Below are 24910 nucleotides of genomic sequence, written 5' to 3' on the forward strand. Positions count from 1 at the left end.
TGATTTTGGTAATTTTATGTTTTCTTTTTTTTTAGCCAGGATAAAAGTTTATTAATTTTTTAGATTTCTTTAAAGAAAAAACCTTTTGGCTTCTTTGTCATTATTTTATCTGTTTTCTATGTCATTGATTTCTGCTTTGATCTTTGTTATTGCCTTTTTTTTCCTACTTTATGTATCATTTGTTCTTTTCTTTCTAGCTTCCTGAAGTAACAGGTTTCTTTTTAAGATTCTTTCTTTTTAAGATAAATATTTAAAGCTCTATATTTCCCTTTGGTGGCTTTTTAAAAAATTTGAACCCGTGGCCATTTTCCGCATTAATTTCTAGACTAATATTGCTAGGCTAAAATAAAATTTGGAAATATGCTTGGGAAGCTAAGAATCAGAGTTTTGTTTTGTTTTTTGGAGGTTTTTTTGTTTGTTTTTTTCCCTAATACTGAGTCAGTTGCTCTTAAGTTCTCAGTAATTTTTTAAGATATATGAAATTCACAGGCTGATCTTTCTAGATGCAGTGAAGAGACCTGAGTGTTCTGCCACAGTGCTTTTGCTTTAAGAACATTAGCTCATTGGGGTGCCTGGGTGACTCAGTTGGTTTGGCCTCTGACTCTTGATTTCGGCTCAGGTCATGATCTCAGGGTTGTGGGATTGAGCCCCCACATCAGGCTCTGCGCTGGCTGTGGAGTCTGCTTGATACTCTCTCTCTCCCTCTCTCTCTGCTCATGCCTCCCCCCCCCTCTCTCTCTCTGTTAAAAAAAAAAAAAGAACATTAGCTCAATAATGGGCCACCTACCAGTGGTCTATTTCATTGAAGAGAATAATTTATCAAAGCCTTTTTTTCTGTACCTTAAAAATTTTTTTTCTCAACTTTATTTTGAAAGTTTTCAAGTATAGAGAAAAGTTGGAAGAAGAGTATAATAATCAGGTGCTTTCCTCTTCTTAAATTCAGTAACTGTTAAATACTTCACTTGCTTTCTCTGTCTCTTTCAGAGAGAGATTCCATAATTTGTTTAATCTATGAATATTTCTCAGGAAGAAATCAAGGATAAATTCCCAAGTTTCTAGCTTGTATAATTAGGTCTTTCAACAGATGACGCTATCTACTGAGTTGGGGAAGACTAGTGTAGGACAAGTCATTTCTTGTTTCTTTGTTTGTTTAGTGGGGGAATGATTATAGAATCAGTAATTCACTCTCAGATGTTTTAAATTCGAGATACCTATGAGACATCCCAGTGGGAAAATTAAATAGTCGCTTGAAAATATCATGTTTGAGTTCAGAGGAGAAACTGAGTTAGATCTACTTTGAGCATATAGATAGTATTTAAACTTTAGAAATAGATAAGAATACTTAAGGAGCGAAGAGAGTGATAGAAGAAGATTCTTGACCAAGCTCACAGGAATTATAGCATTTAGAATTCAAATAGAGAATGATTTTAACTGAATTAGGAAAAATGGCTCAGCGGGTGAGGTGGAAGTAAAGCCAGATCATTTCTACAGAAGAGACAATTTAAAGAAAGAGGACATTTCAACCAAATTAAATACTGTTGAGAAGTTGAGTAAAATGAAGACAAAAGAGTGCCCACTAGATTGTCAGCATAACAGTCACTGTGGACCTTGAAAGAACCTGTAGCTTGAGTAGCAGGAACCAAGATTCAGCAAATCCCTTTAAAGCCTGACTTGGTCACTCTCAACCATAATCATTGAAATGTTTGTGTATGAGATCATTAAAGTGAAGTTTTTGCTCTCTTAAGCAAATTCAGTGTAAAGTTCATTTCACTTAAACAGATATTTATTAGCTACCAATTTCATGATAATGCAGATTATGTTCTGATAAAACGACAGTACAGTTTTCTGGTCAATATGATTCTGGCTGTGCCTCTAACAAAGAACTGTTTCAGCTTAGAACCTAAGTTATTATGAATGTTTGGGCAGAGCATTTATATGTGTTCATAACCACTTAGAAATTTTTTTTAAGCAATTATTTACACTTCTTTTATTTCCAACCAGTACAGCTGCCAATTGGACCAACGTTTAAAACAAGTGGCTTTAAAAATTAAAAAAAGAAAAAAAACAACACAGAGCATGTTGGCTATTCTTTCTTCAACAATGGAGGAAGAGGGGTAGTAATAGAAAACATTTGAGTAAATGTGATTGGATTCATTATGGAAAGTGATTTACATTAGAAGCTTTGCCTGGTTTTATGTTCTTACTGACACTAATTAATTGTTTGAACTTGAATGATTTACTTATTTAATCTCTCTGCCTCAGTTTTCATATCTGCAAAGTGGGAATGACAATAGTGTCTACCTTGGGATTGTTGTGAAGAGTGAATTCACACAGGCACACACACACATGCACAGCTGTTAGAATAATGTTTGACACATAGTAATTTCAAAAAATATATTATCTGTTATTTTTTTAAATGCAAATTAGGTTGATTTTTAAATACATTTACTCAATTCCAGAGTAAAGCATAATCTAAATTAGGCCAAAATCCCCAAGAGAAACAACTTCTCTGGCACGAGATTTTCTCAGTTGTAAACCTACAAGTCCTATGTTTGCCCAGTGTGCTAACACCATTTAATTATTGATTTCACAGTAGTTTACCAGAATTGTATTTTCCAGCTCTGGAAAATGATCCAGATGAATATGTAAATAGGTTAAAGTTTATTTCTAATATAGAGTCTCACAGAAACTAGTGCCAGTTTTTTTTTTAAGATTTTAATTTTTTTATTTGTCAGAGAGAGAGAGAGAAAGAAAACACAAAGCAGGAGGAGTGGCAGGCAGAGGGAGAAGCAGGCTCCACGCTGAGCAAGGAGCCCGATGAGGGGCTCAGTCCCAGGACCCTGAGATCATGACCTGAGCTGAAGGCAGACACTTAACCGACTGAGCCACCCAGGCATCCCTAGTGCCAGATTTATATATGGGGAAAAGATAAAAGATATTTGATTATCCTCTCCTAAAATTTGTGATTCTTAAACCAAGAAATCATACCATAATTTTTAGTCATTGTTTGTATTAAATACCATAAAATAATGTAATTGATCATCACTAAGTAATATCCAGTCTGGTTGAGAACATTTGATGTTACTTGGTATGTCCTTCCTCCACTGGATTATGTACTATATATAAATGCTCTCTGTCCAAGCATTCAGAGTAAACTTGAGTTTTAGCTGAAACAGGTCTTTGTCAACAGCACAACTGGATTTATACTGACCAAAGAACTGCTCTTTCTATTTTATTAGACCATAATTTGCATTTTTGTCATCTGTAGGGGGAAGAGGTTAAGTTATTCTTAAAGAGCCTTATAATTCTGAAGTGCTACTATTGGATGATTTATAAAATGTTAATGATACTGATATTTTATTCTATAAGATTGTTTGAGGTCATTTATTTTGCTTGAAAATGGGTACTTTCCCTCTTGATTTACCTGCAGGATCCAAGCACTCATTAAATATCCCCCCCACCACCACAACCACCACCAATGAACACAGTACTTTTATAAAATGCTCTTTTTAGAGAAACATTATAAAATGCGCTGTGACTAGGGGAGCAAAATGACTAATTTACAAATATATTTAAACCAGACAGAAAAGAACAAATAAGGCTTGTGGGATATATTCATCCCAATTGGCTATTTTTGAGTTTATTCACATGGGGCTCAAATCAAATAAAGATTGAGTAGACCTCTGTTTGCAGTTGGAGTTTTGACCACCACTTCTTTTTCTCATGTGACTTCCAAGGGTTATTATATATTCAGATGAACAATTTTCTTAGCCATGCTATTGCTTCAAGTGGTTGGTGTTCTATTCAGGTAGCCTGTCACTTTAATAAATGTCTTCTTTCCTAAGTGTCCCTACCTGAATTATTCTATTTTCACCACAGGGACTAAAATGTTATCCAGTAGAGTTTTGTCCAAAGAGAATGGGATGGACGTGGTGCTACAATCAATCATTCATCTGCTAGATGTCAGGAAAGGTTTAACATAAATGAAGAAATAATCGACTTTTGGGAAAAGTGGCCTTATCTTGTCTCTGTACTGTATAAATACTCCAACATTTAGAGAAAGGGAGATATTGATTTTAAAAATATGTGTGAAGAAAATTTTGGGTGTGTTATTTTTTATATTGTATTGCTTCCATCTATGATAAATATAACTCTGAAACTTTTTTGCTAAAGTCACACATGACCCCTGTTTCTGAGGTCCCTTTCTGGTTTTTATCATAACTGTGTTCCTTCTAATACATGGCATTTGTTTCACTCCCATCTTCTTTTATTTTTTTTTTAAGATTTTATTTATTTATTTGAGAGAGAGAGTGAGCATGAGCACGGGGAGGGGCAGAGGGAGAGGGAGAACCAGACTCCCCACTGAGCACGGAGCCCAACGCAGGGCTCTAGCCCTGGACCCTGAGATCATGACCTGAGCCAAGTCAGATGCTTAACCAACTGAGCCACTCAGGTGCCCTTACCTCTATTTTCTTGAAACTAATTTCTTTGATACCATACTTGCTTGGTTTCTTCCTGGCTCTTATGTATCTACTTCGCTGGATTTTCTTTTCCTGTGTTCCCCTTAATTTTTGGGTTTGCAGGTCACTGTTGTCTTGACTCTTGTCATCTCTGTGTTCTCTCTGGTTAATTTTATATATGCCCATGGCTTCCACTAATGGCTATACATTGATGACTTCAACGTCATGTCTCTAGCCCAGACTTTCAACATTGCACACTGTACCATTTTTTTCAGTTATCGATTGCACATATTCCAGTTTTACAGGTGTTCAAATACAGTGTTCCAGCCTGAACTCATTAAACTTACTGTCTTTCCGTGCTCGCTTCGGCAGCACATATACTAAACTTACTGTCTTTCCTCCAAAATCTGTTTCTCTTCCTGCCTTCATTATACTCGCTAATGCATATATTGGTTATGCTGGTTAATATACCATCTACTCAGTTACCTACATGAGAAACCTCAGAGATACTTCATACTTGTTTCTTGGGCCTGACTTCACATCTAATTGTCACTTAAGTCCCATGGATTCTACCTCCACAGTCTCTCTCCCCTCTATCCTCACTGTTGTTCTAGCTGAGTAGTAGCTTTGTACCCAGTGCATCATACTGTGTCTGTGTCCCACCATCACTTGCCATTTCACCCATTCTTGATGTTGGCCTGTCTTCTGTGGAGTATCTGCATTTGTTCCTCTTGGGGCAGCTTTGAACTCTTTTTATTTATTTCTTTTTAATCTAGACCTTAAAGCCTGCCTTTCTCCCTTCCTTCCTCCCTTCCTCCCTCCTTCTCTCCTTCTTCCTTCCTTCCTTCCTCCCTCCCTCCCTTCCTCTCTCCATCTTCCTTCATCCCTCCCTCCCTCCCTCCCTCCCTCCCTCCCTCCCTCCACCTCCCTCCCTCCCTCCCTCCACCTCCCTCCTTCCTCCCTTCCTCTCTCCCTCCCTCCCTCCCTTCCTCTTTCTGTCTTTCTCTCTTTCTGTCTTTCTTTCTTACCAGCTTTTTAGGTGACACTTTTTAGTGCCTATGACTTACAAATGTATTTAAACTAGGGAGAACAGAATAGCTGATGCTTGTGGGATATATTCATCCCAATGGTTGGCTGTATTTTAGCTTATTCATATGAGGCTCAAGTCAAGTGAAGGTTGAGTAGACCTCTGTTTACAGTTAGAATTTTGACCACCACTTTTTTTTTCATGTGACTTCCAAGAGGTGTCATATATTCAGATGGACAATTTTTTTTAGAAATGATGTTACTTCAAGTGGTAGATGTTCTTTTCGGTAGCCTGAATGACACATCTGTGTCCCCTTCATAACTCTTTTGTAAAATTATTTTATTTCATTGTAGCATGAACACTTAACTTGAGATTTATCTTCTTATCAAATTTATAAGTGTATAAATACTATATTCACTATAGGTACAATGCTGTACAACAGATCTCTAAAGCTTCTTCATCTTGTTTAACTGAAATTGTATGCCATTTGATTAGTAACTCCCCATTTTCCCTCCCTCCAGTCCCCGGCAACCACTATACCACTCTTTGATTCTTGTGTTTGACTGTTTTAGATAGCTCATATAAGTGGAAACACGTAGTATTTGTCTTTCTGTGACTGGTTGATCTCACTTAGCTTAGCGTCCTCAAGGTTCATCCATGTTGTCACATAGGGCAGAATTTCCTTCTCTTTTAAGGCTGACTAGTATTCCACTGTATATATGTACCATATTTTCTTTGTCCATTCATCTGTTGATGGGCATTAGGTTGTTTCTGCATCTTGGCTATTGTGAATAGTGCTGCAATGAACATCGGAGTGCTAATACCTCTTCAATCTTCCTGATTTCAGTTATTGTGAATAAATACCCAGAAATGGGATTGCTGAATCATCTGGTAGTTCTATTTCCAGTTTTTTCAAGGAATTTCTGTCTTATTTCCCATAGTGGCTAGACTCTTTTTGCATTCCCACCAATAGTATGTAAGGGTTCCAATTTCTCCATATCCTCTCCAACTTTTGTTGTGTTTTGGGTTTTTTTTGATAATAGTCATTTTGACAGATGTGTTGATATCTCATTGTGGTTTTGATTTACATTTCTCTGATGACCTGTGACATTGAGCAATTTTTCATATAGCCTATTTGTATGTCTCCTTTAGAGTAGTGTTTATTCACGTTCTTAGCACATCTTTAAATAAGGGTATTAGGATTTTTTTTTTATTATTGAGCTTTTGGAGTTCCTTATATATATTTGAGATTAATCCTTTTTCAGATATATGACTTGCAAATATTTTCTCCCATTCCACAGGTTGCCTTTTCACTCTGCTGATTATTTCCTTTGTTAATATCTGAGAAACCATTGCCAAGATCAATGTCATGAACCTTTCCCCCTCTGTTTTCTTTTTTGTGTGTGTTTGTAATTTCAGATCTTACATTTAAGTCTTTGATCCATTTTGAGTTGATTTTGTGTATGGTATATGATAAAGGACCAATGTTATTATTTTGCTTGTGGACATCCACTTTCCCAGCATCATTTGTTGAAGAGACTGTCCTCTCCCCATTGTGTATTCTTGATACTCTTGTCAAAGATCGGTTGACCATATGTGTGTGGATTTATTCTAGGCTTTCTGTTCTGTTCCATTGGTCAATATGTCTATCTTTTTGTCAGTATCATACTGTTTTGATTATTGCAGCTATATATATGTAAACCAAGAAGTGTGATGTCTCCACTTTAATTCTTTCTCAAGATTGATTTGGTTATTTGTGGTCCTTTACAATTCCACATGAATTATAGGATTGTTTTGCTCTGTTTCTATAAAAAGTGCCATTAGGATTTTTCTTGGGTGAACCGGGGCAATTTTATTACTTCATCCCTGAACCTCAGTTTCCTCATCAGTAAGATGGGTATAATAATACATCTATTTCATAATTATTAAAATTAAATACATTAATGCAAGGGAAACACATTAGTATGTACCTGGCACATACTAACTACTCAACAAATTTAGCTATATATGTATGCTGATGTCTTCAAACAGGGATGGAATGCTTAACACAGCAAATAGTAGGTGTTAGCCACTCCCGTGTTCTCTGGCTTCTCACACATGAGCTTCTCTGACCACAGTAGGTTCAAGCACATGGGCATAGTTTTCCTTAATCTCTGCAGAGGTTTGATTCAAGACAACTATCAGATGGCTTTCATCTGCATAACTGAATAATAAAAGCAATTTTGGCTGATTTGAAGGATAGGACAGTAGAGTTTAATCTTCAAACTTGATAGATTTGGAAGCACTCCTGTCAATATAAAAGATTTTGGGGGCGCCTGGGTGGCTCAGTCAGTTAAGCATCTGCCTTCAGCTCAGGTCATGATCCCAGGGTCCTGGGATTGAGTCTTGCCTCCAGCTCCCTGCTCAGCAGGGAGTCTGCCTCTCCCTCTACTCCTCCCCCCTGCTCATGATCTCTCTCACTCTCTCTCAAATAAGTAAAAAAATAAACAAATATATAGATATAAAAGATTTTGTCTGGGGTGGTGGAGAAGCCAAGGTCAGCACCCTGGTCGTACTGTCGACTTGTGGCCCGGTCGTAGTCCAGCTGCAGGTTCACCTGCAGGGGGGCAGCCGCCTTCTTGTTGAGAGCCATGTTGGGCCTTCCAGTCCTGTTAGGGGGGCAGCTGAATGAGGGGACACATGTTTAAAGCCATCCGTGTTTGAGAAATGTCGGTTTCTGTTTCGTGTTTTCAAACCTAGCCGTATCCCACTGGCCACACTGTGTTGCTGTCCCCGTCCTTTCTTCCGAGGCTCCCACTGTGCCTGCCTCACGACCCGTCTCTACTTGCAAGGCCTTTCGCCTCACCTGGCCTCTGTGCTCACGTGTGTGTGGCCTTCCTTTTCCAGCACCGCCTCTAAGTCTGTGTCGGGCTCCCCTTCCCAGGGTTCTCCTGCTACTCTGCTCTCTTTCCTCTTCTTCTTTCTATTCCTCTTCAGAGCCAGCTTTTCTGTGCCTGGCTGCTCTGCCTTTTCTTTGGACTTTGTTTTCTTCTTTGCCGGGGACTTGGGGTTATGTCCTATTGGGATGTATTCTGAAGCCTCAACTTTGACTGGCGTCATACTTCCTTTCCTAGGGCTGCTCTCCATGGACTTGGAAAGCCCAAGGTGCCCTAGGGAGGTGTCTCCCCTCTGGTGGATTTTCTTTTTCTTCTTCATCTTCACATTGTATTCCCTGGGGCTCCCCTGCTTCCATTTCTGCCCTGAGACTACCTGCTCCTCGCCATCGTTCCCCACTGAGCAAGCATACAGAGCATCCCCAGACTCACAGAACCAAGGGTCCCTGGCTACAGAAGGCTGCAGCCTCCTGGGCCTTTTTCACCCTCTCGCCCTGCCTGGGGTCCAGGGAGGTCTTCACACTCGAGCCAGGGGACATGGTCAGAGGCCATAAAGACTTCCTCTTCTTTTTCTTCTCCCCACTTTGGAACTCAAATGAACCAAGAGGCTGCTTCCTGGGGCTGGGCAACTTCTCTCTCCGTCTAGCATGTAATGTGGTTTCAGGTTCTGGGTGCTGCTCACAGAGGGTGCTGTGGCCCTTCTTTTTCTTCACTATAGGCATTTAGATGCCTGCCCTAGGACCATAATCTTTGAGGGAGATGTGGCTCTTGTGGGACAGACCTCAGTGAAATAATTGTCACTGTTTAAAACTGAGTACTGAGTCTCTGGTTCTTTGATCACCTTCTTTTTCCTCTGGGAGCCCAAGGCCTGGGTCTCCTTTGTGGGTTTGGTGATCATTCCTGTAGGCCAGTCTTTCCTGCCTCCGTATGAAAGCCACCTTAGGATTTTAATAGGAATTGTGTTAGATCTGTAGGTGACTTAGGGTAGTAGGGACATTTAAATATATTAATTCTTGGGGTCCCTGGGTGGCTCAGTCAGTTAAGTGTCCAACTCTTGATTTTGGCTCAGGTCATGAGCTCAGGATTGAGACTGAGCTCTGCATCGGGCTCTGTGCTGGGTGTGGAGCCTACTTAAGATTCTCTCTCTCCCTCTCCCTCTGTCCCTCCCTGCTGCCCCCACCCCTCACAACAGGCTCCAAGGTGCTCTCTCTCTCTCTCTCTCAAAAGAAAAAAAAAAATCAATTCTTTCAATATGTGAACATGGAAGGTCTCTCCATTTGTTTGTGTCTTCTTTAATTTCTTTCATCAATGTTTTGTAGTTTTCAGCATACAAGGATTTTATTTTTTTTGGTGCTGTTGTAAATGGGATTGTTTTCCTAATTTCCTCTTCAGGTAGTTTGTTAGTAGATAGAAATACAACTGATTTCTGTGTGTTGATTTTGTATCCTGCCCCTTTACTGAATTTATTTATTAATTCTAACAGTTTTTTTTTTTTCATGGAATTTTTAGAGTTTTCTATATATAACATCATGTTATCTGCAAACAGAGACAATTTTACATCTTCCTTTCCAATTTGGATTGCTTTGATTTCTTTTTCTTAACCTAACTACTCTGGCTAGGATTTCTAGTACTATGTTGAATAGAAGTGGTGAGAGTAGACATCCTTGCCTTGTTTCTGATCTTAGAGGAAAAACATGTGAGCTGTTCAGCCTTGAACTCTTGATTATTGTTGTCAAGGCCTCTTAGGATGATCCCCTCCCTTCTGTTTTTCCTGACAGTTCTTCCTTTTTCACATTTTGCCCAGACGTGTCAAAGTACCCCAGTCTATAGTGTCGTGTGGCATGTTTTAGGTTTTAATTATGGTACATAATCTATTTCTTTGTTTTGCTATGGTTATTCTTTCTTCTTTTCCATTTGATGAACTACTCATCATGTAAGCCCCAGGTTACACACCACCTTTGTAAAGCCATTCTTGACCTGATCAAACCAGGCTAATTCCTTCCTTTCTTCCACTGTATTAGTATGAACCTCCCTTTTATAGTACACGTTTATACTTATTACAGTTATTTGTCTTTATGCCTGCCTCAATGAGGAGTTCACAGTCCAGGAATCTGCTTTATTAATAATATAATACCTGGCATGTAGTGCTGTTAAAAAAATGCTAAATAAATGCAGACATGAATGGATGAATTGGTGAATATTGCCGAATTCCATGCCTGTAGTCTTATTTAGATTTGTTATCTTCTTTGGTCTGAGCACGAGATTCTCAGTAAAACTTTGTGGCTTTATTAATCCATTTTTTTTCCCCTAAAAACTAGTAGCAATCCTTATTTTATGTCACTTTGACATATTCAGGTTTATAATTAATTCAAACATTTCTTGTCTTTTATGGTAAACTGTTTTAAGAACTTTACATCTTTCTAGTCTCTCTTAAAACAAATTCTAGATTAGGGTTCTTAAAAGTCACTTACAAAAAAAGAGAGAGAAAATGAAAGAAGTAATATTACTTCTAAAATTCTTTTCTTCCTGATCAATATTTTAACATACTTTCTTTTTTAAGAGTATTCTATTAATAGTCACATTTTTCAAAAACTCCATGATTTAGTTACTAATTGAAAAGAAAAACTTTTTTTTTTTTTTGGGCTAGCTATTCTTCTTTTACCCGGAAATCTAGAGCTTTTACACCAAAAATTTACTTTTAAATTGAATAGTAAGATTTTTTTTTTTTTGGTTGGGGTTTAGTAGCATCTTGTTTTCCAAAATAATGTCTTAAGTAAAATGTAGCTTTCTTAAAAAGGTATCGCATGAGTTTAGAGTAGTGTTGAGCATAGTTTGTTTGTGGGAATCTTTAAAGTAGATATTTACTTCAGTTTCTACGATCTTAGGTCTTCCAACTTCTACAATTGTATATCCTCATTGCAATTTTACAAATAAACATAATGTGATTAGCCAGCATTGAAGTTAAGTAGCAAAATAAAATATACACTGTTCAGGTATCCTAGAATTCTTACTTTTTTTTTTTATCTAGTATATATATATATATATATATATATTTTTTTTTTTTTACCTGTCCTGGATAAATCAGGGATTAGTATCTGCAGTTATATCTGTGGCCTTCAGTTCAATAATCCTTACCAAAAAAAACAAAAAGAAAACAAAAAAAACCCCACAACAACCTTCCATAAATCAAATGGAATTGAATGGTTGATCAATGTGATAACTGTGGGATATTAGAAGGATGCCTGCATATGATTTTTACATGTGTTAAATTCCTGTGAACATGACTGGTGACCTATTGTCATCAGGTCACGTATTTTTAGTTATTTTTCTAAAAGTGAGACTAGACTTGTATCTATCTGTCTTCATTTTCTTCCCAACTCCTGCTTGTGATCAATAGCATGATCTTGTTTTAATAACATTGGCTCTAGTCCCTGAATCAAATGTTTACAACTTGTTCAGGAATAGGGAGATCTTGACCTTTTCAAGAAAATATAAACTCTAATTTAAGTATATGTGCTTTTTTATGGGTAGCTTAGAATTAAACCTACTCCTTTTTGTTTCTTTTAACACAACTAACTTGACTTCTTTCCCATTATTCTATTTCTTGTGTTGGTATCCTGCAAGCAGCTAATTTTCGTGTTGTAACATCTTGGTTCCCTAGGAACAAACAAAACAGAGTTTTTATGGAAGTTTGAAGTATGCTTTTAATTTAAATTGCCTGGGCTTTCTCTCATTCCTGAAAGAAAGCAAACAAATTTTCGTGCTTCCTGTTGTTTTTCCTAAGAAGTTAGAGGATTCCCATTTGATAAGGTGCTAAATTGTAATTAGTGAAACCTATAATTAAAATTTTTGATATTGATCAAATGTTTTCTTTAAATAAATTTTCCAAGTTTTCTTCCACTAACAGAATAGTGGCTTGGAGAGAGACTTGAAGAGGACAGTCCTTATATATTAATGTTTAAGTCTTCTGGCCTGTGTGGTAGAAATAATCTTTTATCAGTTAATTGCTTGGCTTTGAAAGTTTTATTTCTTGTTGTTATCCATGTGAAATAGTGCATTTATATTGTTATGGATTGGGCCTGCGGTTGCCATTTCTTCTTTTACCCATGCACATAAATCTGATGTGCTAGATCTGTAGAGATTATGAATGGTAACATTAACTGGATTACTTAGCCCTCCTTACAGGGGCCACTGTGTGATTGCACCCTGTGGCACATTGTTCAGCAGTCTGCCCAAGCCACTTCACTCAGTTGAGTCAGACATGGGGATTCCTGCTTTTTTCCTTTGGGAAACTTCTCCATGGTCCAGAAGTTCTCACTTTTTTGGGATTTTTCTTAATCTCATGCCTAAAATTTCCCCATTATTTCAAGTACCCTGCAAAGTATTCATTAGCAATTGCCAAAAAGTCCTAAAAATATAACCTGAAGTTTTCTGTTGCATTATTGGAAACCTTTTACCCAGCAGATACTGGAGATTGTGGTACTGATAGTGATAAAGATGATCATCATCTACGCAGGGAAAATTCTCCCTTCCACCTCTGTTGCCCATCTCAGTTCCCCATTCCACTCTCCCCCAAATCCCTAACCTAGGTAGCTGTTGTTATTAATTCCTTGTATATCTTTTCAGCTTTTCTTTATGTATATACAAGCAAATACGAAGGTACATTCTTCTCCCTCCCCGTTTAAGTAAGAGCAAGATGGCATACCGTACAAAAGACAACATAAACCGTACGTACTATTCTGCACCTTGCTTTCTTCACTTATCAGTTGATCTTGGAGAGCAATATGTAAAAAAGTCATTCATTCCTTTTTTTGATACCTGAATAGTGTTCCATTGTATGAATGTACCAAATTTATTTAACCAATCCCGTTGGTAGATGGTTTTTGGTATTGCATGTGGTGCTGCAGTGAATGACATTGAACTTTGTCATTTTTCATGTGGACAAAGAAAAAAATAGAATTACTTCTTCAAAGAGTGTGTGCATTTGCAATATTGATAATACTTTCACGCTTGTCCTTATGGGGGATATCCCAGTTGACGCTCCCCTTGGCAGTGCATGAGAGGACAGTTACTCACAAAATGAATTTTCACTTACAACATGAAGTATCAGACTTCTGGATATTGGTCAAATTGATAGGAATAAAGGGGTAGCTTAATGTAGTTTTCATTAAACTTTTCTCATGAGTAAGATGGAATGTTTTCAAGAACTGTTTTTACCCTTTGCCCATTTTTTGGGGGTGGGAGGGACTGGTGATTGTTGCTCTTTTTCATATTAATGTCTAAGAATTCTTTATACAAACATGCTTCATTTTATGGTGCTTCACAGATATTGTGTTTTTTACAAATTGAAAGTTTGTGGCAACTCTGTGTCAAGCAACTCTGTTGACACCGTTTTTCCAACAGCATTTGCTCGCTTTGTGTCTCTGTGTCACATTTTGGGAATTCTCAATACTAACTGAGTATTTCAATCCTTTCATTATTATTATATTTTTATGATGATCTGTGATCAGATTATGACTCGTTGAAAGCTCAGATATGGTTAGCATTTTTTAGCAATATTTTTAAATTAAGGTATGTACATTTTTTCTAGACCCAATGCTACTACACACTTAATAGACTACAGTACAGTGTAAACATAACTTTTATATACACTGGGAAACCAAAAAATTAATTTGAATCACTTTATATTGCAATATTTGCTTTATTGTGGTGGTCTGGAACCAAACCCACAATGTCTACAAGGTATTGTCTGGTATGTCTTGAAGATTAACCCTTGGTCAAAATAGAATTTGCACTTATTTTCAGTTTATAGTTTGTCTTTAGACTTTATTAAATCGAACACTAAATTTATTCTATCTTTGTTCTGTATTTTGCCATTCAAAAATATTTATCTTTTGTATGGTCAAAATCATCTATCTTTTATGGTTCTGTATTTAGAATCAAAGTTAGAAAGGCTTTCTCACCTCAGGATTATAAATTAATTAAGGTAAAATTATTCTTTGTTGTTCTATATTTTATGTTTTTACCTTAAATGGGACCTTTCTTCCATTACATCTTCTAATTCATTGTCATTTGTATTTATGAATTGTTTTTGTATTTTAATATTTCAACTTGCTCTCTTATTATATTCACTTACTGTTTGCAATTTCAGCTGAGTCTCTTGAATTTTTGAGATATACAATTACATCATTTGTAAGTAGTGATGGTTTTTTCTTTAATTTTATATTTCTGTCTAATTGTGTTTGCTAATATTTTCAGTAAAATGTTAAGTAATAGTAGTATTAGTGCTCACTTTGTTTTTTTCTTTTTCTGAAAAACAGCTTTATTGAGGTATACTTGACATGTATGTGACATATGTTTGACATATGTGACTGTGTATATAGTGTGCTTATTCTTTGTTCCTTTGGTCCTTATTTCTTGCCTTCTTTTGAATAATTCACATAGTTTCTAATATTATGTTCTATCTCTTGTATTAAATTTTTGAGTATACCTCTGTATTATTTTTTAGTGGTTCCTATAAGAGAGTACAGTGTGTATCTTTAAGTTAGTACAGTCTGCTTTCAAACAATATCATTTTACTCCATGGACAATGTTCAGCCCTTCCGCAGTAGAATTCCACCCCACTCTTTGTACCCTTGTTGTTTTCCGTTTTACTGCTACATATGCTGGGAGCCTCATGCCATATGCTTAGAAAAAGTGTTTTATATCCACCCAGATATACTTATTGGAGCTCTTTTTTTCCTTTATGCAGTTCATAATTTCCATTTGGTGTCTTATCTCTTCAGTCTGAAGAACTCATTTTAGCATATCCAGTTGGTTCCACTGGAGATGAATTCTTTCCGCTTTTATCTATCTGGGAAAAAAAAAAACAACAACGTATTTGTTTCACCATCAGCTTTAAATAGTATTTTCACTGGACATTGACTCTTGGTTTGACAGGTTTGTTTATTTTCCTACCTTTCTACACTTCAAAGGTATAATTTTATTATCCTCTGGCCTCCGTTGTTGCTGGTGAGAAGTTATCCATCATTTATGTCATTTTTACTCTCTATATGTGATGAATGTTCTCTTATCCTGTGGCTGCTTTTAAGATTTGTTATGTATCTTTGCGTTTCAGTGGGAGGTTTAATTATGTTGTACCTATGTGTGGTTTCTCTGCAGCAGGTGTGAACTTGCTGGTGATTCATTGAGTTTGCTGGACCTATGGGGTGATCTCTTTTATCAGTTCGATAAAGTTTTCAGTCATTATTTATTTAAATATTTCTTCTGCCCCATTTTCTCTATTTTCCTTTTTTGACTCCAATTACAAATATGTTAGGTCATTTAATATTATTCCACAGTTGTGTGCTTTGCTTTGCTTTTTTCACTTTTTTGTATCTTTGTTTTTTGGTTTGGGTACTTTTCACTGATCTCCTTTTAAGTTTATGGGTCCTTTTCTTTGCTCTTTCTAGTATGCTCTCAAGTGATTTTAACGATATCATTTTAATTACATTTTGATACCACATTTTTTGTGCTATCATTTCTGTATATTTGGTTTATTTTTATAGTCTCTCTTTCTCTACTGAAATTCCCCATCTCTTCAGTGGGTACTGTCCATCTTTTCTACCATATCCCTTAGTAGTTTTATCATAGTTATTTTAAAGTCCCTGTGTGTGATAATTCCAATACCTGGATCATCTCTGAGTGTGTGACCATGGGTCACGTTTTCTTGCTTTTTATTGTGTCTTGTAATTTTTGATTGTGTGCTGGATATTTTACATAAAAGAGTAATAGGGAGCAAAGTAAGTAAAATTTTATCAAAAAATAAAACACAAAACAAAACCCTTCCTTTTCTTTCAGGCTTCTATGGTGGAGTGGCTAAGTTAATCTAACCTCTAACTGGACTGTGTATGGGCTCTTTTTTGCAGTTTCAGTTTAATTCACATTTTGAGGCTGTGGTTAGGCTTTTCCTTTCAGCAGGGCTTGAGCTTTGAGCACTGGTGAATTTCCAGAGATCTCATTCTGCTTTTCAGCCAAGCCACCATCTTTTTGGTTTGTGGGATCTCTTTCTCTGCTTTACAGCCCCATTGCTAACTTTTTAAGTCTCTGGGGCATTGTCTTTGCTCTCCAGTCCTGATCTTGACTTTCTATACCTTTGGAGATTTCTCTCCGCTCCAATTAAACTAAGTGGAAATTAGTGAGCTTATACTCTTTGAAGACCCAGAATTCCCTAGAGCATTTTCTCTCAGCTCTCCTGCTCCCCTCTCCTACTCTAACCTTTGGTGGCTGCAATGCTGGAATGCCTCAGATAGGTTTCTCTGAACGATCTTGCCCCACTCCCTAGCCTGCAATATCCAAGATCTCAGAGTACTTAACATGGACTTCTCTTAGCTCTGCTGCCTTGCATCCCACCTTCAGAGGGTCAGCTACCTCTTCTTGCATAGCCCAGGGGAGCATCTCTTTCAGCAGTTCTACCATGTCCTGAGCACTCAGTGATGACTCATAGGAAAGCGTTGGTTAGTGAACCTTATACCTCACTCTGTGGCTTAGGTTCTTTGAAATCCTCATATGTGGTGCCAGCACTGATGCGGACCCAAAAGTTTGTTAGAAGTTTGGCTGGTTTCTTCTTACCTATGTCTGTGGAGGCTTATTCTACTCCTTCAGGAATGAGAACAACCATGGGTCTCTTCTTTATTAGGAAATGCTCATGGATTTTCTGGAATGTTTCACTTGAGTGTCTTTGTGCCATCAGCTCTCTGTTAGGTTTTAAGAATGATGATTTTGTCGCTTCTCCAGCTTGCTTTGTTTGTTAAGGTGAAGGCAGTTGTCTCTTATAACCTTCTGTATTCTTTAAGGAACTGAAGTCCTGTGTTATTCTTTAATTACCACTGCCTCTTCTGCTTCTTTGAACAAACTATGTCTAGGAAGGCTTCTGCCAGTGGCCACTTAGCCTGTCCCCACTTCCATTGTTTCAAACAAAGCATATAGACTTCATGCTTCAGAATGAGTCTCCCACCTTTAGGAGGTATATTTTGGCTGGTGCTTGTTGAGCTCAGCTATTATTGAGACCTCTTAACCTTCATGCATTTTGTCACCCTCTACCAAGTGGCTCTTCATGATCTCATCTGCTTTTGGACAGCTCTCCACATATTTTGAGATCTGTGAATAATATCTGGTTTCTAGTTTTGCCAAGCATAGAGAATTCAGAATATATTTGTTCTTGTTTTTCACCCACCCAACCCACAAGGGAAGGGGAGGGAAAATGACGACTTAGAGGGAACCTGTTAACTTCTGCAGCAGTGTTCTTATTGCAAGTCCCATGTAATCATTACAACAAAGCATATTTATTTTTCTTATGCAGGTGTACAGACGGAGACTCAGAAAGGTTAGACACCCTCTCTGCAGTCACACAGATAATAAATAGCAACACTGGGATTTAAACCACAGTTAGTTTAACTCATACTGCTAAATAATGTGCTAATAATGAAGTGCATTATCTTTGAAGCTTCTGTCTTGTATTACTGCCTGAATTCTTTTTAGAGCTTGGGTAACATAGACAGGTATTTTCTCTTCTAGAGACAGAGCAAAAGAGTGCGTTGGAACCTAAACACTCAGAAAACATTAAGGCTCAAAGCAGAGGAACGTAAGTTCAGATATAAGTAAAAAGAGTCAAAAGAAAAAAAGGCCAAAATTAAGAGGCAAAATCCAGTCCCAAGAGCCAGAAGGAACTGGATTGCAATGGCAATCAGGTCTTTTTTTTTTTTTTTTTTTTTTCAATCAGGTCTTTATATCAGAAGTTCAGATGACAACTGGGAGCAGAACTGATGCAGCCATGTTGGGCCATAGGTGTGTGAGGTCATCTTAAAGAGCCGAGGCAGCAAACCCAGAGTTTGATACACTGGAGAAAGAGACTTGCTGGCATTCTCAATAATAATTATTATTATTATCAGAGCAGTAATATTTCTTTAATTCCTAGTACATGCTCAACACTATACTAACTGTTCCATAAACTTTATCTTGATTAGACCTGAGGTACATAGGGATTCAAAAACTTGCTTAGTAATCACAACTAGAAAAGGGAAAAGCTGAGATTTGAATCTAGGTTCATCAGATGCCCAAATTGGAGGTCTCTCTGATTTATCATATTGTGTCTTCAAGGGACCAGAAAATAAGAGTAATAACTCAAATAAAAATTAATGTGTGTAAAGAATATTAAATGTACTCAGAGCAGAAATAAGGAAGAAAAGAAAAAAGAGTGACCTCCTCAGCTTTACATATCATGAATAAGATTGGGTACACATTGGTTCATGTTAGATTTTGGAAGAATCTACTAATGTCCACCTCTGGGTGCAATTAGGGCTACCATTCCTAAAAATAACATAGAAAATACTGGAGTGGGCCCCTCAGATAATAAACAGTTGGAAAATTAGACAGATAAAAAAAGGTCCTGGGATCATTTTCTGTGATGGAAAGTTGGGGAGTTTTTAAGTGTCTTCAAGTCTGTGAAGAACTGTTATGCCAAGTATGGTCAGCAGGTGTTGTTGGTCTGTACTTTATGCATAACTGTAGTACCATACATTTGAGTTTAATGTAGGGAACTAGTTCCTGACAGTAGCCAGTGACTGTTGGTAAACCTCATTTGTGAAAATTGAGGCACCTCCTTCCGTAGGTCTTTATAAGGTACATTTAGTGTAGGATGATATAAGGGAGCAAGGCAGACTGGAGGACCTCTCAAGTTCCCTTCTAGCCCTAAGGTTCTATTATGATTGCATATTTATAGAGCACCAGAATTGGCTGTATTCTTTTCAGAGAATAGAATTGCATTCAGTCCCTGTCCAGGGCCATCACACTCAAAATTAGACAGATCACAATACCTTGGTTGCCAAATCAAGTCAAAGTGTAGCAGGCACATGTCTAACTATCTGAGAATGTGTGTTCTCTTCAAAAACATTAGAGAATGACCTAAGAGCATGGTAGAAGATCTGTAGTTAGTGCAAACACTCCAGTGAGATTTGTATTAGGATCCTCTAGGCATTTTTGTTAAAAGAAATAATAATGATAAATCATTTCTTATTATCTATTAAGCAACCTACTTTAGAATTAGTATCCTCAAAAGTTCTAATTCTGAATGAAATGAAGGAATTGGAAAAGAATTAGACTTTATTGCCAAACTGTTTTAACTCTTATTATTAACCTGATAACTTTGAACTTCTCTTACCATGGATGATTTATTTTTTTTAAGATTTTATTTATTCATTTGAGAGCGAGGGAGAGAGAGCAAGCAGGAGCTGGGGGTGGAGGGAGAGAAGGAGAGGGATAAGCAGACTCCCCGCCGAGCAGGGAGCCAGACCTGGGGCTCGATCCCAGGGCCCCGGGATCATGACCTGAGCCGAAGGCAGATGCTTAACTGCCTAACTGACTGAGCCACCCAGGTGCCCCAACCATGGATGATTTAGATTGAGTCCATTCTAATAGTTGAACTACAAAAAGAAAATTATGTTGCTAATTTAAAACTAGTAAAAAGGGGCTCCTGGGTGGTGGCTCAGTCAGTTAAGCGTCTGTCTTCTGCTCAGGTCATGATCCTGGGGTCCTGGGATCAAGCCCCTCATCGGGCTCCCTGCTCAGTGGGGAGCCTGCTTCTCCCTCTCTCTGTGCTGCTCCCCCTGCTTGTCGCTTTCTCTCTCTCTCCTGCTCTCTGTCAAATAAATGAATAAAATCTTTAAAAAATAACCCTAACAAATAAAGTTCTGTATTTTTACTGAAAAAATGGAAAACCCCATCATATATGATAACAATTAGCAGTTTCAGTTGTCTGACTTTGACCATTCTGAGGAATGGTCTCATATTTTTGATTAACAAGAACGGTTATCTAATCAAGGATTTATATGGACATTTAGTTAATCTCAGACATTAACTGTAGAAAAATAGCTTATCAAGAGCCTCTACTTTCTTCCCCCCCATTCTTTTCACACGTTTAATCATCGTAAACTTTTTATTTGGAAATAATCCCAAACTTTCATTAAAGTTTAAAGAATAGTACAAAGAACATACGTATATTCTTTATCTAGCTTTACCTATTAGCATTTTGTTCCATTTGCTTTATCATCTGTGCATGCTTTCTCTACTGATCTTTTACTCTCTACATATATGTCCCTGTTTTCTGAACCCTTTGAAAGTATGTTGCATACATCATGCATCTGTTCATGTTTTTAAAGTAATGTAATTTTTACCTTTCTTCAAAGTAAATATTTTTTCTCAGATAGCTCTATTATTTACCAAAATGTAGAGGCAACTTGAACTATTACATTTCACCTTGTTTTTGGCCTGTTATCTATTTTAACTGCCATTCATGAGGTCCTTTTCATGCCTTGTATCTGGAGTATACTATTTTTTCAGATTGTCCCTAATAAAATCTGAAGACCTGACAACCAGCACCTGCTGCCACAACATATAACGTTATAGCTTCTTCATGTGACATATTACAGAATTTTGTAGTGCCAAATTCTTGTGACATAATTTTTATTAAAGAAAACTCATTTTTTAAAAATTTTATGTTATGTTAATCACCATACATTACATCATTAATTTTTGATGTAGTGTTCCATGATTCATTGTGTATAACACCCAGTGCTGCATTCAATACATGCCCTCTTTAATATCCATCATCAAGCTAACCCATCCCCCCACCCCCCTCCCCTCTAGAACCCTCAGTTTGTTTCTCAGAGTCCATAGTCTCTCATGGTTCATCTCCCCCTCCTATTCCCCCCCTTCATTTTTCCCTTCCTACTATCTTCTTTTTTTTTTTTTTTTTTACGTATAATGTATTATTTGTTTCAGAGGTACAGGTCTGTGATTCATCAGTCTTACACAATTCACAGCGCTCACCATAGCACATACCTTCCCCAATGTCTATCACCCAGCCACCCCATCCCTCCCACCTCCCACCACTCCAGCAACCCTCAGTTTATTTCCTGCGATTAAGAATTCCTCATATCATTGAGATCATATGATACATGTCTTTCTCTGATTGACTTATTTCGCTTAGCGTAATACCCTCTAGTTCCATCCACGTCGTTGCAAATGGCAAGATTTCGGGGTTTTTTTTATGGCTGTGTAATATTCCATTGTATATATATATATGTACTATATCTTCTTTATCCATTCATCTGTTGATGGACATCTTGGCCATTTCCATAGTTTGGCTATTGTGGACATTGCTGCTATAAACATTGGGGTGCACGTACCCCTTTGGATCACTACATTTGTATCTTTGGAGTAAATACCCAGTAGTGCAATTGCTGGGATGTATGGTAGCTCTGTTTTCAACTTTTTGAGGAACCTCCATACTGTTTTCCAGAGTCGCTGCACCAGCTTGCGTTCCCACCAAAGTGTAGGAGGGTTCCCCTTTCTCTGCATCCTTGCTAACATCTGTCATTTTCTGACTTGTTAATTTTAGCTATTCTGACTGGTGTGAGGTGGTATCTCATTGAGATTTTTTTGTGTGTGTGTTCCACAATTCATTTACTGAGCTGGGGCAAGTGATTTAACAACAGATTGCAGGATAAGGCTGGGAGAGAAGAGTTCTTGCTTCCCTTCCCAGGAGCCAGCTGTGTCACGGATGCTTGTAAATTTTCCAAAATAGCCATCTGTTGTTGGGCGAACTGGGTCTGGAGCTGGAGATTGGCATACATACATTCTAGGAGTCCCAGGAATTCCTTGGGCTTGTGGTCAACTACTGAGGGCAGCTTTGTGTTCTGGATGTTCAAGAAAGTGGCCGGTGGGGAACTTGCTTGAAGATTAATAAAGCTAGGGGAGGGTTTGGCTCGACAAAGAGGCACAACATTACTTTTCTCTTTGGCTTTTCCATTGGGATGGCTAGCATGCTGCTCCATCAGGACACCAACAGGTGTGCCTGCGCCATTAGTCGAAAGCCTCCTGCCCGGCACCCACCCTCATAGTTGACACACATGCACGATGGCATGCCGGCCAACTTCGTTGAGGTTTTGATTTGGATTTCCCTGATGCCAAGTGATGTTGAGCACTTTTTCATGTGTCTGTTGGCCATTTGGATGTCTTCTTTGGAGAAATGTCTGTTCATGTCTTCTGCCCATTTCTTGATTGGATTATTTGTTCTTTGGGTGTTGAGTTTGATAAGTTCTTTATAGATTTTGGATACTAGCCTTTTATCTGATATGTCATTTGCAAATATCTTCTCCCATTCTGTCGGTTGTCTTTTGGTTTTGTTGACTGTTTCCTCTGCTGTGCAAAAGCTTTTTATCTTGATGAAATCCCAATAGTTCATTTTTGCCCTTGCTTCCCTTGCCTTTGGCGAAGTTTCTAGGAAGAAGTTGCTGTAGCTGAGGTCGAAGAGGTGGCTGCCTGTGTTCTCCTTTAGGATTTTGATGGACTCCTGTCTCACGTTTAGGTCTTTCAACCATTTGGAGTCTATTTTTGTGTGTGGTGTAAGGAAATGGTCCAGTTTCATTCTTCTGCATGTGGCTGTCCAATTTTCCCAACACCATTTGTTGAAGAGACTGTCTTTTTCCATTGGATATTCTTTTCCCATTGGACATTCTTTCCTGCTTTGTCGAAGATTAGTTGACCATAGAGTTGAGGGTCCATTTCTGGCCTCTCTATTCTGTTCCATTGATCTATGTGTCTGTTTTTGTGCCAGTACCATACTGTCTTTGATGATTACACCTTTGTAATAGAGTTTGAAGTCCGGAATTGTGATGCCACCAGCTTCGCTTTTCTTTTTCAACATTCCTCTGGCTATTTGGGGTCTTTTCTGGTTCCATACAGATTTTGGGATTATTTGTTCAATTTCCTTGAAAAAAGTGGATGGTATTTTAATAAGGATTGCATTAAATGTGTAGATTGCTCTAGGTAGCATTGACACCTTTACAATATTTGTTCTTCCGATCCATGAGCATGGAACGTTTTTCCATTTCTTTGTGTCTTCCTCAGTTTCTTTCATGAGTATTTTATAGCTTTTTGAGTACAGATTCTTTACCTCTTTGGTTAGACTTATTCCTAGATATCATATGGTTTTGGATGCAATTGTAAATGGGATCGACTCCTTAATTTCTCTTTCTTCTGTCTTGTTGGTGTATAGAAATGCAACTGATTTCTGTGCAGATCCTGCTACTTTACTGAATTCCTGTATAAGTTCTAGCAGTTTTGGGGTGGAGTCTTTTGGGTTTTCCACATAAAGCATCATATCATCTGCAAAGAGTGAGAGTTTGACTTCTTCTTTGCCGATTCAGATGCCTTTTATTTCTTTTCGTTGTCTGATTGCTGTGGCTAGGACTTCTAGTACTATGTTGAATAGCAGTGGTGATAGTGGACATCGCTGCCGTGTTCCTGACCTTAGGGGGAAAGCTCTCAGTTTTTCCCCCATTGAGAATTATATTCACTGTGGATTTTTCATAGATGGCTTTTATGATATTGAGGTAGGTACCCTCTATCCCTATACTCTGAAGAGTTTTGATCAAGAAAGGATGCTGTACTTTGTCAAATGCTTTTTCTGCATCTATTGAGAGGATCATATGATTCTTGTTCTTTCTTTTGTTAATATATTGTATCACGTTGATTGATTTGCGGATGTTGAACCAGCCTTGCAGCCCAGGGATAAATCCCACTTGGTCATGGTGAATAATCCTTTTAATGCACTGTTGGATCCAGTTGGCTAGTATTTTGGTGAGAATTTTTGCATCCATGTTCATCAGGGATATTGGTCTGTAACTCTCCTTTTTGATGGGGTCTTTGTCTGATTTTGGGATCAAGGTAGTGCTGGCCTCATAAAATGAGCTTGGAGGTTTTCCTTCCATTTCTATTTTTTGGAACAGTTTCAGAAGAATAGGTATTAATGCTTCTTTAAATGTTTGGTATAATTCCCCTGGGAAGCCATCTGGCCCTGAGCTTTTGTTTGTTGGGAGACTTTTGATGACTGCTTCAATTTCCTTAGTGGTTATAGGTCTATTCAGGTTTTCTGTTTCTTCCTGGTTCCGTTTTGGTAGTTTATACATTTCTAGGAATGCATCCATTTCTTCCAGCTTATCTAATTTGCCGCCATATAGTTCCTCATAATATGTTCTTATAATTGTTTGTATTTTTTTGGTGTTGGTTATGATCTCTCCTCTTTCATTCATGATTTTATTTATTTGGGTCCTTTCTCTTTTCTTTTTGATAAATCTGGCCAGGGGTTTATCAATCTTTTTAATTCTTTCAAAGAACCAGCTCCTGGTCTCGTTGATCTGTTCTACTGTTTTTTTTTTTGGTTTCTATTTCATTGATTTCTGCTCTGATCTTTATGATTTCTCTTCTCCTGCTGGGTTTAGGTTTTATTTGCTGTTCTTTCTCCAGCTCCTTTAGGTGTAGGGTTAGGTTGTGTATTTGAGACTACTCTTGTTTCTTGAGAAAGGCTTGTATTGCTATATACTTTTCTCTTAGGACTGCCTTTGCTGCATCCCAAAGATTTTGAACAGTTGTGTTTTCATTTTCATTGGTTTCCATGAATTTTTTTAATTCTTCTTTAATTTCCTGGTTGACCCATTCATTCTTTAGTAAAA

General features: G+C 37.7%; 2 protein-coding genes and 1 pseudogene across 4 annotated transcripts in view; 1 reads left to right on the forward strand and 2 right to left on the reverse strand.

Moving 5' to 3' along the window:
- Positions 1-24910, forward strand: part of VTI1A (vesicle transport through interaction with t-SNAREs 1A) — a 351162-nt gene that overhangs the window by 44321 nt on the left and 281931 nt on the right. The gene's annotated exons all lie outside the window — the stretch shown is intronic.
- Positions 7741-9258, reverse strand: LOC113923715 (annotated as a pseudogene).
- On the reverse strand, positions 21857-22243 carry LOC113919386 (TSSK6-activating co-chaperone protein-like). The gene has a single exon (XM_027588351.1). It carries the CDS (start codon positions 22229-22231, stop codon positions 21857-21859), a length of 375 nt encoding a protein of 124 aa, XP_027444152.1. The 5' UTR covers positions 22232-22243.

This window comes from Zalophus californianus, chromosome 15, assembly GCF_009762305.2.
Source record: "Zalophus californianus isolate mZalCal1 chromosome 15, mZalCal1.pri.v2, whole genome shotgun sequence".
NCBI classification, from domain to species: domain Eukaryota; kingdom Metazoa; phylum Chordata; class Mammalia; order Carnivora; family Otariidae; genus Zalophus; species Zalophus californianus.